Raw genomic sequence first — 13,866 nt, 5'->3', positions numbered from 1 at the left:
CTCGATTCAGAAGCTGCAGTTAAGTGCAGAATGGTACAGCACAGTGGCCGACAGGAGTGAGGCCTTGTCAGCATATAACACCTGTGCTCAGAGATCTGCACAAGTTGCTGATTTTCTACTGGGCCAAGTTCAAGGCATCACTGTTAGCATATAAAGCCCTTAACAACTTTGGGCCAGTTTACCTACAAGATCACCTTACCCAACACGTGCCCACTCAAACGCTTTGATCGGTAGAATTAGCACTAACTACTGCTGGTACCAATTAATATCTGTTCCACATTTCTAAGAATGTGATCAATTAGGGTGGCAGCACCTGCACTTTGCAACTCCCTGCCTACTGAGATCAACCAAGTCCCTGTCATTGTACTCTTTTAGGTGTCTGCTAAAAACATTCTTGAGACGTGGGTGGCGCTGTCGGTTAAACCACAGAGCCTAGGACTTGCCGATCAGAAGGTTGGCGGTTTGAATCCCTGTGACGGGGTGAGCTTGGTCCCTGCTCCTGCCAACCTAGCAGTTTGAAAGCACATCAAAGTGCAAGTAGATAAATAGGTACCGCTCCGGCAGGAAGGTAAACGGCGTTTCCATGCACTGCTCTCGTTCGCCAGAAGCGGCTTAGTCATGCTGGCCACATGACCCGGAAGCTGTATGCCGGCTCCCTTGGCCAATAAAGCGAGATGAGCACTGCAACCCCAGAGTCGTCCGCGACTGGACCTAATGGTCCGGGGTCCCTTTACCTTTACTTTTTTAAAAACATTTTTGTTTAGACAAGCCTACCCTGATGCTTAGAAAGTTGAGGCAATTTTAATCTGCTTTGGCATTTTAACTTTGGTATGTTTTAAAATAGGGTTGTAGATTTTTCTCAGTTTTATTGTTTCATCTCTTTTTAAACTGTTTGGAAGCTGCTTCCAATCAAGCGGTGCATTATATTTTATGAAACTGCAAGAAAGCGGGGCAGGGAGAAAGAGATGCACATTGTTGCTAACAGTGCAGCCTCAAAGGGAAGGAGCTAATCCCAGTGGCTTTTCCCCAAACACAGACTTCTCTGCTATCAGAGAATTGCCCAAACACAAATGTTTTTCAGAAGCAGGCAGGCGGCTTTGGCAAGGGATGTTGAGCATCGTGCACTCGAGGGATGGGGTTAGATGGACAGGTCAACAACAAGGAGCTAAAGACAATTTACTGGCCTATGGGAAAGCTAAGAGAAATGAGATCTGGGCGTATGTATGAAATGTGTAGTGTGAAAGGGAAGTGGACTGACTTTTCTTTTTCTTTTTTTGCTTGTTGCGCTTAAATACTGGAACTAACGGGAATAACTTTTACAGAGAGGCAACACTGCAAAACACCAGTCAGAACTTTGCACTCTGGGAATTCCACAGCCATTGGGATGAAGCAATGTCCACTCACCTGAAGCGTCCCCCGGAGCTGCTGTCCTCCCAATGTTGGGCAGAAGGTACTCAATATTCGGCACTGATTGGGCCTCCTGCTCATCTACAGGGGTCTGCAAAATGGATGCATTTATGGTTAGGAGGGAAAGATTCAAGCCATCTGCTAGATGTACAGTGTTCTATGGATTTCTCTTTCTCCTCGATCAACTCTCTTATTGGTGTGCTTGGCTGCACTGTGGAGGTCTCAGTATTTCAGTATAGGAAAACTGTGACTTCTCCAGTCATCTATCTTCCTTCTGTCCTATACCTGGGGGGAAATGGGGAGAAGGGAAGGGAAGAACCACTCCTCCCATCTCATAATGTTCCACAGAAGAGTAAAGCTGAAAAGAACTAAAAGATTATCTCATTTGACCTTGGGCCAAACAGGGAAGACCAGCCACTCAACAGTACACCACAGTTCAAGCCTACGAAACCTAGACCACAGTTTTAAAATAGTTGCCTTGGTTGCCAGTTCGCTAATGGACACAATTCAAAGTACTCACATTCATGTTTACAGCTCTAAAGGACTTAGGCCCTAAATACCTGAAAGAGCACTTCCTTTCCTACAGACTCCCTCCGGTGCTAAGAGTGGCAGAGGGGCCCCTCCTATACGTCCACCACCCTCATACATTTGGGGCAGGGGGTGGCGGACTGAGAGAGAGCAGTTACTATCCGTATGCTCATCACCTCTAGAAATCAAGATATACACGCACACATGCATATAAACATATAATTCCAAAAGCCAGCGACGCCTGTCTGGCAGAAGCAACAGGGGGTCAAAAGAAGTGCCATGTGTACACCTTGGTAAGCAAAACCTCTTTCGTACGTTCTTTCAGCGTTCTTAAAAAGACTGCCTGCCTCCTGTCTTTCCTGCATAAACAGATCTGCGAGCAGCATGAATCCTGAGATCATCCAACGAAAGAAAATGGTGGGAGATTCCAGACAGACAAAAAGAAGTATTTTTTTCCACCCAGCTCCTTATTAGAACTATCAAATTCATGGGCAAAAGATGCAGCGACGACAGCTTTGAAGGGGAGGGGACAACTTTAAGGAGGGCAAGGCTATCAACAGCTACCAGTCACACTATGGTTCCTTACTATATCCAATATCACAGGCGTTGTGTCTCTGAGGACCAGTTGTTGGGAAAGGGCTATTGCCTTCCTGTCCTGCTAGTCCTCACAGGCATCTGGTTTGCCCCAAAATAAAGCTTAGGCTCTTTTACCGCAACAACACCCTAGCTGCAGGGCTGTCCTTTCTGACTACCAACAGGAATCAGCAGAAAGACTGTCTACAGAGCATGGCTGGGAAAGGGCTGTGCTGACACCCTGCATTCCCCTGCAGTCTCAGGTACAGGCATCCTCCTCCTTTCCAAGTGACTCACCTTCTCACCTTTATCCTCCTTGTCGCTGAAAAACCAGTCTGACTGTGAAAGGGAAAAGGCAGAGGAGAGGAATCAAAGCAGAGTCGAGTTGCTAACATTAACCAGTCAAAGCCAACATCATATTAAGACTCGCAAGTTTAAAGGTGGGCTGGGGGGACTTGTTGCTCTTGAGGTGTCATGGTACTACACCTGTCCCATCTCTCCTGACCATTGGGCCAGGCTGGTTTGGGCAGATGAAGGCTGGAATCCAAGAGGCTGCCTGCCCTGGATTTAAAGGGGTGTCGTGGCAGGTTCTTCACCCATGAAATGCGAACACGGACTCTTCCTGGCTTTTCACTTCACAAGACAGACGTACGTTCTGTGAAGCTGGGCACTGGGTTAGCTAGTCATCAGAATTCCTCCTTCCTCACTATGCTTTTGGAGGGCTTCCCACCTACTGCAAATAATAATTTCTAACTGTTGTATGTATATTTAGCCAGTTGTATGTTCCTTCGCCCTCTCTGTTGCTACTATTATTTTAAAAAAATCACAACACAGGAACATTTCTGTGTATTGGCTTTTCACTGGCTTCAAAGAAGCAGGAAGGATATATTTGAATTTTTAATTTGACCCCCCCCCCAATACAGGTTATTTTTCCATACATACACCACAACATGCAACAGTGCATGCCTGTAAAACACATTATGGTTAAGTGATCCACATGTTAGCGTAAACCTTTGGAATTGATATTTGGTTTTCTGGAGAATTTCTGAATGAAATAAAGCTCCACCATTCTCCCACAACGGTTTCTTTATGCTTTGTGCCAGTCTTAATGTGTAATTTTCCCCTGGGAGGGCAACACACCATGCTTTCCTGTATCAAGCATTTGAGTTTGCACCTTTTCAGTCCTTCCAGAATGTGGCTTCAAGGAAGGGAATTATTTGTGACAGCCTAGCCATTAGTCCACTGGCTATTATTTTCCCTAAACCCAGCTCATGCTTCAAACTTGCAGAACCATTCTCCTCCCCCTTACCAGCCCTCTATCCCTGTAGAACAGGAAAAGACACATCTGGTTTGAACTCAGTGAGGGTGCTTCTGAAGCAACCACAATGCTTTATAAATGCTGCAGTGACCTATGGCAGGGAAGAGAAGCCCTCCTGATGGGACTACAACTCCCATCAACCCTATGCCTGCTGAGCAGCAGGTAGCAAGAACAGTGAAAGTACTTCTTGCCACGGGATCACATTCACCCAGTGCTATATCAGCTGCACTGGCTCCTGGTGGAGTACAGGTTCAGGTTCAAGGTGCTGGTTTTAACCTTTAAAGCCCGATATGGCCTGGGACCCTCATACCTACGTGACTGCCTCTCCTGGTATGTCCCACGGAGGACCTTATGGTCTTCAAATAAAAACATCTTGGAGATCCCGGGCCACAGGGCTTTTTCGGCCGTGGCCCCGATCTGGTGGAACGCTCTGTCACAAGAGACTAGGGCCCTGTGGGACTTGACATCTTTCCGCAGAGCCTGCAAGATGGAGCTGTTCCACCAGGCCTTTGGCCAAGGCACAGTCTGACGCCCTCCTTTGGTAATCCTCACAGAACTCTAGCCCAATGGTTGCCATTAATTTGATTTTGATTTGATTTTAGAATGAATTGATTTTAGAATGCATTTCAATTAATTGATTGTGATTTTATGTAAACTGTGTTACTTTTATTGTTGTTAGCCGCTCTGAGCCTGGCTTCGGCTGGGGAGGGCGGGATATAAATAAAATATTATTATTATTATTATTATTATTATTATTATTATTATCCACAACTGATTCACTGGTCAAGAACCAGTTCAGAGTAACGGCCAATAGACTTAGCTGCGATTATAGAAAATACTGGAACAAGAAGAGACCAGTAGTGTCTACTGCTGATTTAACGCATGAGATATTCCTTATATCTTGTGAAAGTTCTTCTTATATGGTTAAGCTAACGTACCTCAATAAATTGAGAAATGCTCACATATATCTACAGTGACGGGAGCAAATGCAAAACGCAGCAACCACTTCAGAAACTAATAATGGATTGAAAATTTTTTGCATTCATTTCTTTGCAAGAAGATATCCAGATGACTTTTAAAAAGCAATTAAGTGGTGGTCATCCCACATCCAGGAGGCAGGGCCATTCTTCTCCTGGTTGCCCTCCAGCCCCTGCTATGCCCCTGCAGGCACCTCCATGCCCCTTACGTGCTGTATGAGGGTCTCCACGATTTTGTAACGGTCAGGCATGTGTGTCACCATGTCGGTCATGTTGTCCTCCGACGTTCTAACAAGGGTGGGACCAAACACCAGAGCAAGATTCCGGGGCTCCATCTGCAATGCAAGCCATTGTTGTTTTTAGGCTTAAAAAAAAGAGAAAAAAGACTATTCTGGCATTTGACTGCAAGGCGGCAAAGGAAGCTACAAGACTGTTTCCCGCAAACATCTCAGCTTTCAGTCTGCATTCGTTGTTATAGTTATATAAACACCTGCACTGTACACAAGACACTTTGCTGTTGCTTGTGAAATTTTGTAAACAGGTCTTTGGCCCCAAGGAGCTTGCAAGCTAACTGTGCAATCCGAGAATTGTCTTTTGGGAAGTTTGGGGCTTACTTCTAGGTAAGTGACTAGGATTGTGGTGGAAGTTATGAAGACGGTAGAGATGGATATATAACTTATATGGCTTTAAAAGGGGCTTAGACAGAAGGCCCATTTCCAACAAAGGAGGAATGGCAGATGAAGTTGATGGAGTATGCAGAAATGGTGAGTTTAACTAGCAGAGTAAGAGACCAGGAAGAAAGAGTCTTTAAGGAAGACTGGAAATGGTTTGTAGGATATTTGGGGGGGGGGATCATTGTAAACAAATCAAACCATTAGCAGGGTTATACTAAATTCAGCCGTATAAAATAAACTGAGATGAAAAAAAAGAAAAAGACAGAATATGGAATACTTAGAATATGCAGCCGCAAAGGAAAGGGGGGAAGGGAAGTCGATGTTAAACGTATAAATGTTGGCATTTGGTTGAATGTGGAATCCTTGCAAAATTGAAAATTATAAATAAAATTACAAAAAGATAAAAAATAAATAAAAGGGGCTTAGACAAATCCACAGAAGATAAGACTATCAACATCTTACAGTCACAATGGCTAACTCTAGGATCAGTCACCCTGCCTCTGAACATACCTCTCATTTCTGGGAAATGAGAGCAGAATGGGGCTGCTGCCCTCCTGTCCCCCCAGCAGGCTTTCCACAGTCATCTGGCTGGCCGGTGTGGGGACAAAACACTGGACTTTGGTCTGACCTATTACACTGCTTACGAGGCACTGAGATCAAACCACTGCTTAGCCTAAGGCTGCTTCCAGATGAAGCATATATACTGAGAAACTGTCCTGATTTGCTTTCACATAACTTGCACAGAGGCTATACAATGTCTCTGTCATGGGGATGCTGGGGTTTTGTTTTCTGGGAGCAGAGTTGTTGTGGAAGTGTGTTGCTTACCCATGGCTTGTGCTATTCGTTGCACCTACCTAGATCTTCTTCCATATGAAGAAGCTACCATATCATACTGCGTATTTCTTTCGGTTCGGCAAACATTACCTTGTTCTTCTCGGAATGATCAGCAATTGTCTTCAGGTGTCCCACCAGAAACTTCAGGGTCTCGTAATAATGGCCTGGCAAGTCCCGGATCTGAGGAACAGATGGAAGAAAAACAGCAGCCACCAATTAGAGCTTGGGACATCTGTGAAAGATGGAAAATTCCTCCAATCCCTCTCTTCTTCCAGATTTCTCCAAAAATTTTGGTGAAATGAATTTGGCACTCGAACTGCAGGGATACAGAAGCTTCTGAATTTAGGAAGACACAGAAACCTGTGAAACTCAAAAGCTTACCATCACCTACATCAACTAAAGCTGGACGCTAAAAGATATAGCTGTACCTGCTCTATAAGTTATGCTCAGGAATTCACCTATGTGGAGGCTTAAAGTGTGTGCGTGGACAGGTAATCCTTGCCCAAGACCTTCCAGTTCACTATAACTGCACCATCTGAATTTGCCGGCATGTGACTGAATTGCCCGTGAAATCAGCAACAGCTTAGCTATGGTGTTGTAGTGCTCACGACTGCAAAAGAACCCAGATTTAGGGAATGGAGACAACTCAGCATGAGACACTTAATCTCAAGTTCGTAAGTTTGAGCCCCATGTTGGGCAAAAGATTCCTGCACCGCAGGAATGGTCTAGATTGACCCTTGTGGTCCCTTCTAACTCTACAGTTCTCTGATTCTACGTGCAGCAAAAGAGTAAGTTACAAGCATGAACGGGGCTCGTTACAGGATTTGTCAATATGGAGTTAATTACATCTTACACTTTCCCTATGTACTTATTTCCTACATGTTTTTCCCTCTTCACTGGTTCAAGGTTAATTATTTTACATAGTCAGCATGCAAATATAAGGCTCATTCAGCCAGTCCTCCCCGCCCGCCCCCCCTTTAGTCTTCCGTAATTGGCATTAAGAGGCTTTTGGTTTGTACTCAGGACTATATAAGCTGCCTGTGGCCTTTGTTTTAGAGGTTACTTTAGCAGACATCATGAAGAATTGCCTTTAGGGTTAAGAAAGTATTTTTTTAAAAAAACAAACCCTTAAGAGCGATTCTGTTGGTTTGTTTTATGAAATGTAAAATGGGGCAAGAGAACGCTTAAGATTATAAAGGGAGGATTTTTTAAATTGTTTAAACAATTTTTTTAATTGTTTAAAACTATGTTTAAATAATGAACTTCCTATGCCAAGGGATGAAGTGTGTTTGGAGAGGAGTGCTACATAATTTGCTCTGCTTTGTGTAATAAAATCGGTGTTCTTAAAGAGAGAAATCATTTCTGCATACTGGTTTTTCCAGAATTAAGAATAATTTCATGCTTCACTGTTGACTTGGATGCCATTCAATGTGTTAAAGACATAAGTGTTTTTATAACTGGCTTGGCAGTTAAGTAAATTGTCTGTTTTATAGATGCTCTTGGAGTATCCTCTGACTTGAAATTTTCTGGGTGTTAACATGTTACATTTAAGGCTTCCTCTTTTCTCCATTCCCATGCTGGCAATTTCTCTCTCTCCCTGCCACATCCAGCTTTCTACCTAGAGACCCAACACATAACTGCTGTAGAGAACATGCTTTAACCCGTCTGTTATCCACACCAATATTAAGTTTTTAATTTCAGCTGAAGACTGACTCATGCCGCCACCACTTTAGCATAACTGGAACACAGGAAGTGGTTTCATATTGAGTCAGACCACTGAGCTGCCTAGCTCAGTATAGTCTACATTAGGGTTGGTGAACCCAGAGTGGCAAGTCTCCTCCCACCCCCCAGCACTGCAGTGGGTGTGAAAACGCTGCCTCTTGAACTTCAGGTATCATTCCTTGAAGACCACGAGGGGGCATGAAATCTCCTGCCATCCGCCATCACAAAGTGATAGGGGCTTGTGTATGAGAGAGAAAGTATACCTATGTATGGCTGCATAACTGTATAGCGGGGGGTGGGCAGTGCCATATGTCTGTATATATGTGGTTAGTTTGAGTACAGGTTTGTTTGCTGTATGTGTTGTAAGTGTGCATGTGCTCTATGTGTGGTAAGTGTGCGTGCATGCGTAAGTGTGCATTGGTCACCTCTGCCACTGGCAACCAGGTCTTAGAGGTCTGACCAACTTTCCATGAAGCCGTTGAGCCTCCCCAGATCTACATCAATTGGCCAGTGCTCTCCAAGGACTCGGTTAGAGGTCCTTCCCAAGGTCTACCTGGAAATGCCAGGGACCTGCGGCACGGATGATCTACCACTGAGCTACAACCTGCCCTCTCAAAAGCTTTGTTACAACAAGGCGGAGAGGAAATGTGTTTGTGTTTTCCCCACTGCATTGCAAAGAAAAAAGCATCCACTGACAGAGGACAACTTCCCCTCCCCAAATTGCGTACCAGTTTGCGCAAGGTCTTCATCCTTTCGCTGGCATCTTCAATCCGGTTGGCTTCAATAAAGTCATTGTACTTATCTTGTAAAAAAGAAGAAATTCATCTGTGATTGTTAGGCACTGTCTGGTCAGAGGAAATGGGAGTCCCGCGCAAGGTGATACGGTGGCAGTTTACCTGGGCAGACCAATGGCACTGAGCGCAAGACCTCTGACCCTGATCTCAATTCCCAGGTAGGCCTCTATGAGAGCAAGCACTCCTTAAAGTAACCTGCTCCAAAGCATTTTGAATTGAGTCTGAAAGCAAACAGAAAACCCAAAGGAGTCTCAAGGCTCCCAAAGGAGATCAAAGCCTGGAGTTATATGCTCTGATCTGAGAATGCCTGACAAAGGCAGCAGCTCTCCCAGACTTTGCACAGGAGCCTCTCCCAGCCCTACCTGGAGATGCTGAGGATTGAGCCTGGGGCCTTCTGCACACAAGGCAGGTGTCCTGCCACTGAACTGGCAGTGGGAAGATGGAGAGCTCCATCCCTCCTCCAACAGCTTTCTGCCTCATCTCTTCCTCTGCTGGCTCCTGCTCACTCGGCTTGCCTGCAAACCCTTGTCACCTAAACCTACCAGGTGAGCACTCAAATGCACTCCTGCTCCTGCATGATAGGGGTTTTGTGGGACAGCTGACTTGATGGCTTTTTCCTTCCACTGTTAGAGACAACCCTGCTCATTTAAAGGCAAGCGTTTTGCTCATGATGGAAAAGAAATAGGGGCAAGCTTAAGGCGCTGAAGACAAGAAAGAGCATTGTTGGGGAAATACCTCCCTTCAAAAACCTGAAATTAATTCAAAAGGCCTTCCTGAGAGCTTTGCTATTATATAGTCACTTGCCCAGCCAGAGGCCCCAGTCCTTTCTCCGGGCACTTAAGCTCCTCTTTCCTCTCTCGCAATCCATGTCTGCCCCTGCACTGCCAAGACCAATTTCATTTGCTGAAAGAGGGGAGCGCCTAGGTTTAGACCCAGAAGGCAGACACATAGTCAGACCTTCCCACCCGCATCCAATGCACCAAAAACGTGGCCCACCCCACAATCCCAACCATCCGAGCATTTTGCCTTTCCACTTGCCCATCCGTTCGAAAGAGAAAATGTAGATTTACGCTATCTTAAATGCTAAGGGTGTGAAGCCAGAGTCACTCACCATCTGTAAACAGTGGTTCCGGGAGTTTCCGGAAGAACGACTTCAAGAGACTGCTGATGACGTTCAAGTCTTGCCACCTCTGGCCATATATGGAGAGAGAAAGAAGTAATTTTAAAGTTTGGGATGTTTCAAAATCACACTTCTAATCTCACCAAGATTTTTACTCTAGGCAAGAGACCAGATCCCAGAAGAACAGGAGAAACATCAACACTATCGTAAATCGTGTAGCCATGCTGGCAAGAAATGGCCAAGGGGCCACCTTAGATTTCCATCAGTGATTTATTGTCTCCAGAAAACAGGTGATTTAGCAGAAAAAGGAGGCTGTAATCATTACATTATAACACTAGATGGCAGGAGGGGGGAGGCAAGCTCGCCAAAGTACAGCTAGTGGTTTCATGGCTGAGGCATGATTTGACTCGGAGAGTTCCTGATTTTTTAGCTTAGTTTCTTTGCTGCCACTTCTTTGCTTCTACGAGTCAGAAGCCCAAACAAGGCTTGTGAACTGGCCCAGTGTTCAGTGTGCAACAGGTACAGCCTTCTGCAAATATGCGTGGGCACTGCCTATAGTACAGCTAAGTGGCAGCTAGGTGGCAGCAGCATACTGTACGCTGAGTTTTCAACAGTAGCGAAGAGGGGAAACGGGGAGACTGACAGGAGGCAGAGAGACTGGCAGGAGCCAGGGAGGGGCAGAGTGGTCCTGCTCTCACCTCTTCCTGCAGATTGATTTCTGCAGACCCTTTGTTGAGCTGCTCCTGGAGGCTGGAGACCACAGCGTTGTTCCCAGGGACGCGGTAGATGCCCATGTATTCCAAGCCTTTGTCTTCCACCACCTTGCAGCAGGCTTCCACAATCAGGGGGACTTTCTGCAGAAAGTGAAGTGCGGAGGTGAGGCTGGCGGCAGTCTCAGAAACCTTCACAAGTCAAAGGCACGAGTGCAGTGTGGCGGCGGCATTTAAAGCTGCAGAAGCAAATGGGCTGGTGCCAGACAAGGTGCCACACCCGGTCTAAAGGGCCTTAAATAGCTGGCCAGTCCCAAAACATGCACATGACCAATACATATCCCCTGCAAGGGTGTCATATAAATTTCTGGAACGTCAAACTTTGCCTGCAGCCAAATCCACATAGTCTGAACTTCAATTTATTTCTGGCGACTGTTGGAATATGGACATCAACAACTTGGGCACTGTGTTTTAACTGGGCATGAGATGCGAGAGTAAGTCCCTACACTTCCGAAAACACAGGACTGGCATGTATCACAATTAAGCCGAGATGCTCCTCTAAGCAGCATGTTGCACATTCCCTGAACAGGAATGTGTTGTATTGCTTTACTTATTTAGTACATTTATATCCCACCTTTAGGGGCAGGTGAAGCTCATCAACCTGGGAAGGTAGCTAATCTAGGAGAAGGAAAACCTCTGCTGCCTTGTGAGATATCTTCAGGAGAAGAAAAGGCTAAGAAGTAAACCCTAAACCAGCCTTTCTCAACCTGTGGGTCCCCAGATGTTGTTGAACTACAACTTCCATCACCCCTAGCTAGCAAGGCCAGAGCTCAAGGATGATGGGAGTTGTAGTCCAACAACATCTGGGGACCCACAGGTTGAGAACCGCTGCCCTACACAAATCTGGAGTGGAGTCCCTTAGGTGCTTGGGTGGTGCCTTGTATGCCTCCTTCCAGCAACTCCTGCAGCCAAGCAGGTGCCAAACGTATTGCTGTGCTTTCCTTTGGAGGAGAGCTGTGAGGCTGAGAGGGGAGTCTTATTGTCTGGGCAGCCCAGGATCTCCTTACACATTGCCCAGGCTTGCACCCCAGGAAGGTCACTTCGGTGCAGCTAACGCAGAGGTTTGACTTCACCCCCAGAGGTGCACTCCATTGTCTCTCAAGACAGACAGATGCCAACAACATATCTCACCTCTTCTCAAGGTTACCTTCAGACCAACCTGTGAGGTAAGTTAGATTGAGAGACAGTAACTGGCCCAAGGTCACCAGTGAGTCTCATGGCTGAGTGGGGAACAGCACCCCAATCTTCCAGGCTTTAGTCTGACACTCTACCAACTGCACCACACTGGCATTTAGCATCCAGCCCCCTCAACTGGAACTCTGTAGATCAGAGACTGTCAACCTGGTCTCACTAGTGGGTGTTTCAGGATTCTAGGTGGGCGGTAGGGGGTTCTACGGCACAAGCTGAATCCTCCTTCCACCGAGCACTGGTGGGCGGTAAGGAAATTTTACCATCAAGAAAGATGCATTAGTAGCGATAGGTATAAAAAGGTTGGCTACCCCTGCTGTAGACCATGTCTGGGAAATTATTCTCTTTCCACCAGGCTAATAGGTCTCAACTTCCTCCTCACTTTCAACTCCCCACAACACACCTTTTTCCGTTGCATGTGGTGACTCCACTTGCATGCTTGCAGGTACTTGCTATCTAAAGCAAACACACAGTTGTCTGTGACTAGGCTGCAAGCAGGAAGAGCACAAAGGCAGCTTGGACTGACAGGTTATTATTGGGGAAGGTAGCCTACCAGATATTTTAACTGGGTTTTGGCCCTTAGGAAAGCTCAAGGTGCTTCCTCTCTAATATTTATTTAGTTAACAAAATGCATATTCTGCTTGATTGTAGCAGCACATCTTTGTGTCTGGACAGGCTTTCCTAAACAAAAATGTTTTAAGGCTGCAGCGACAAGTCCAGCACCTGCCTGCCTTAAACAGGAAGGGAGTTCCAAAGTGTAGGTGCCGCAGCATGAAAAGATGGGTTTCTTACAATTTAATGCACTAGGTTTGCACATGCAGGGAAATGCAAGGGTCTACCTTGTTGTCAGGGGCAGGTTGGCAGTCTTCTAGTCTCACGCCAAAGGCCCTTGGAGCAGGCTTCTTGTTTTTCTTCATTATGTTGATACCCCAAGGAGCTTTCTGGTGGGCACTGTCATCTGGGCAGGGGGAAAGAAGAACAAAAGCAAGTTCACTGGCTGAGAAACATAACAGGCCAAAATCAGACGAAAAATTATCACCCAGTGGCCTGCCTAAAGCAGTGATGGGGGTACCACAGGTCTGCAGGCATAATCAGGCCCATCAGTCCTCCTCCTCATTTGGCCCAACAGACCATTTTATCCACCTGCCATACACCTGAGCATCAGGTGTGCTGCAGGTAAAGATGACAAAAGTGACAAAAGTGGGGGTTTGCAAGCACCACTGATCAGCTGGTAACTGGTACCAGCAAAGCCACACCTTTGTCAGCATGGTTTGATTTCAAATAACGCCAGCATATGAAAATGGGTCGTTGTGATGTCATTGTCAGGTGGCTGACCCTTCCTTCCTTCCTTTCTTCTCTCTCACATTAAAAAATGATAATTGTGCACGTGAAAAGCTAGCCTGACAGTGACAAGCCTGGCTAATGGAGACACACACAAATAACTTCCAGGTAGGGAACTGAGGCAGAAGAAAACTAGAAAATTTAAATAATTTTGTACAGAGCCATTTACAGTCGTATCTCGGAAGCCAAATGGAATCCATTCCGGAAGTCCATTTGACTTCCGAAACATTCAGAAACCAAAGCGCGGCTTCCAATTGGCTGCAGGAAGCTCCAAAGAACATTTGCAAACCCGAATACTCACTTCCAGGTTTGTGGCATTCGGGGGCCAAAACATTCGACTCACAAGGCATTTGACTTCTGAGGTATGACTGTATATTGATGGCACTTAAATACAGTGGTACCTTGGTGTACAACCATAATCCGTTCTGGAGATCCGTTTGTAAACCAAAACAGGTTGTAACCCAAGGCACGCTTTCGCCAATGGGGCCTCCAAAAACAATTTGTTCGTAATAGAAAAAAAATGGGTTGCAATCCAAAAAAAGTTTGCAAACCGGGACACACACTTCTGGGTTTGACATGTTTGTAATCCAAAACATATGCAAACCAGACTGTTTGTAAAC

General features: G+C 45.8%; 1 protein-coding gene across 6 annotated transcripts in view; it reads right to left on the bottom strand.

Annotated features, from left to right (window-relative positions):
- The window catches only part of ARHGAP23 (Rho GTPase activating protein 23), a 164,851-nt gene that overhangs the window by 12,868 nt on the left and 138,117 nt on the right, over positions 1–13,866 (bottom strand). For all 6 annotated transcript variants that reach the window (XM_080979247.1, XM_080979244.1, XM_080979246.1 and 3 more), the window contains 8 exons: positions 12,745–12,863; positions 10,646–10,801; positions 9,939–10,017; positions 8,762–8,835; positions 6,402–6,491; positions 5,013–5,138; positions 2,806–2,847; positions 1,405–1,498 (listed from right to left, as the gene is read on the bottom strand). In XM_080979247.1, coding sequence (XP_080835373.1) covers positions 1,405–1,498; positions 2,806–2,847; positions 5,013–5,138; positions 6,402–6,491; positions 8,762–8,835; positions 9,939–10,017; positions 10,646–10,801; positions 12,745–12,863 — 780 coding nt within the window. The remainder of the gene's footprint in view (positions 1–1,404; positions 1,499–2,805; positions 2,848–5,012; positions 5,139–6,401; positions 6,492–8,761; positions 8,836–9,938; positions 10,018–10,645; positions 10,802–12,744; positions 12,864–13,866) is intronic.

The sequence above is a fragment of the Podarcis pityusensis genome (genome assembly GCF_964106645.2).
Source record: "Podarcis pityusensis genome assembly, chromosome: 13".
NCBI classification, from domain to species: Eukaryota; Metazoa; Chordata; class Lepidosauria; order Squamata; family Lacertidae; genus Podarcis; species Podarcis pityusensis.
Note: the sequence above shows the minus strand (reverse complement) of the source record. Positions and strands in the feature narration are given on the sequence as shown.